At 43.5% G+C, this 1533-nt stretch overlaps 1 protein-coding gene across 1 annotated transcript; it reads left to right on the top strand.

The window, feature by feature from the left end:
- The first annotated feature begins 273 nt into the window (after positions 1 to 273).
- Positions 274 to 1215, top strand: LOC110204888 (olfactory receptor 11H4-like). The gene has a single exon (XM_020981081.1). It carries the CDS (start codon positions 274 to 276, stop codon positions 1213 to 1215), a length of 942 nt encoding a protein of 313 aa, XP_020836740.1.
- Positions 1216 to 1533: the final 318 nt, after the last annotated feature.

Genomic DNA, 1533 nt, shown 5'->3' with positions numbered 1-1533 from the left:
GTCTCTTCCAGAACTAAATTCTATTGAGTGAAAGAGAAATCCCCCAAACTACAAGGCTGTTACTTTTGTTTACTGTAGTCTAGGAACCAGTCAGCTTACTCCTTGGTTCAAAGGATGACCTGTAGATCATATGCTAACTGCTCAGAAAAGCTCAGTTCTGTTCTTTCCCACTAAGAACCACACTAGTTGTCCCTGACTGACTGAATAGGAAACAACAAAAGTAAAGTGGTAAGGGACCTAATCATTCTTGTCACCCTCACAGGTTAGGAGGAAATGCTCTCAGAGGCCAGGAACATTTCCCGCACAGTAACTGAATTTATCCTCCTGGGTTTTCCTAGCTGCTGGGAAATCCAGGTGCTACTTTTTTGTCTATTCTCTGTGACTTACATTCTGACTTTCCTTGGAAACATGGCCATTGTCTGTGCTGTATACTGGGACCTCCGCCTCCATACTCCCATGTACCTGCTGCTGGCCAACTTCTCCTTCCTAGAGATCTGCTATGTAAACTCTGATGTGCCCAACATGCTGGCCAATTTCCTGTCTAAAACCAAAGCCATTCCCTTTACTCGATGTCTTCTCCAGTTATACTTCTTCTTTTCCCTGGGTACCACAGAGTGCTTATTTCTTTCCATCATGGCCTATGATCGTTTCCTAGCCATTTGCCACCCACTGCACTACCCCACCATCATGACCACTAAATTCTGCAGTAACCTGGTCATCTTTTGTTGGGTGTATGGCTTCCTCTGGTTCTTGGCCCCAGTAGTTCTTATCACTCAGCTACCGTTCTGTGGTCCAAATGTTATTGATGACTTCTTATGTGACCTGGGGCCATTGCTGGCCCTGGCTTCAGCTTGTGTCCCTATCCCAGGGACTGTTCTCATATGTGGCTCCATGAGCTCCCTCCTCATCTTTGCCACCTTCCTCTACATCATTGGATCCTACACCTTAGTGCTGAGAGCTGTACTACGAGTACCCTCAGTCTCAGGCCGGCGGAAGGCCTTCTCCACCTGCTCTTCACATCTATCTGTGGTTCTTCTGTTCTATGGATCTGTCATGATGACGTATGTGAGTCCAGGTTCAGGACAGGCAGAGGGGATGCAGAAATTCACTACTTTGTTCTACTCTGTGATGACCCCTCTCTTCAATCCCCTTATTTACAGCCTCCGAAATAAGGAGATGAAGGAAACCTTGAAAAAAGTCCTACGAAGAGCTTGAGAACTGCCTATTGCCATTAATAGGCAATCCCAAAGGACATTTTTATTATTTCATCCAGACCTGTGATTTCATCACTATTGGGAGCTCCCTGGTATGGAAAATCCCTTCTCTGATACATATTGACAACTTATGTATAACTTATGGTGTTAGAGAGTTGTCTGGGGACATTGAAAGTTAAATGACTTGCATATTGTTACATAACTAACGTGTCACAGGTTAGACTTCATCTTGGGATATACCGAATCCAGGGCTGGATCTCTATAATTATAATAATAATAATAATAATAATAATAATAATAATAATAATAATAACCAACA

The sequence above is a fragment of the Phascolarctos cinereus genome, unplaced genomic scaffold, assembly GCF_003287225.1.
Source record: "Phascolarctos cinereus isolate Bilbo 61053 unplaced genomic scaffold, phaCin_HiC Scaffold_3;HRSCAF=262, whole genome shotgun sequence".
NCBI classification, from domain to species: Eukaryota; Metazoa; Chordata; class Mammalia; order Diprotodontia; family Phascolarctidae; genus Phascolarctos; species Phascolarctos cinereus.
Note: the sequence above shows the minus strand (reverse complement) of the source record. Positions and strands in the feature narration are given on the sequence as shown.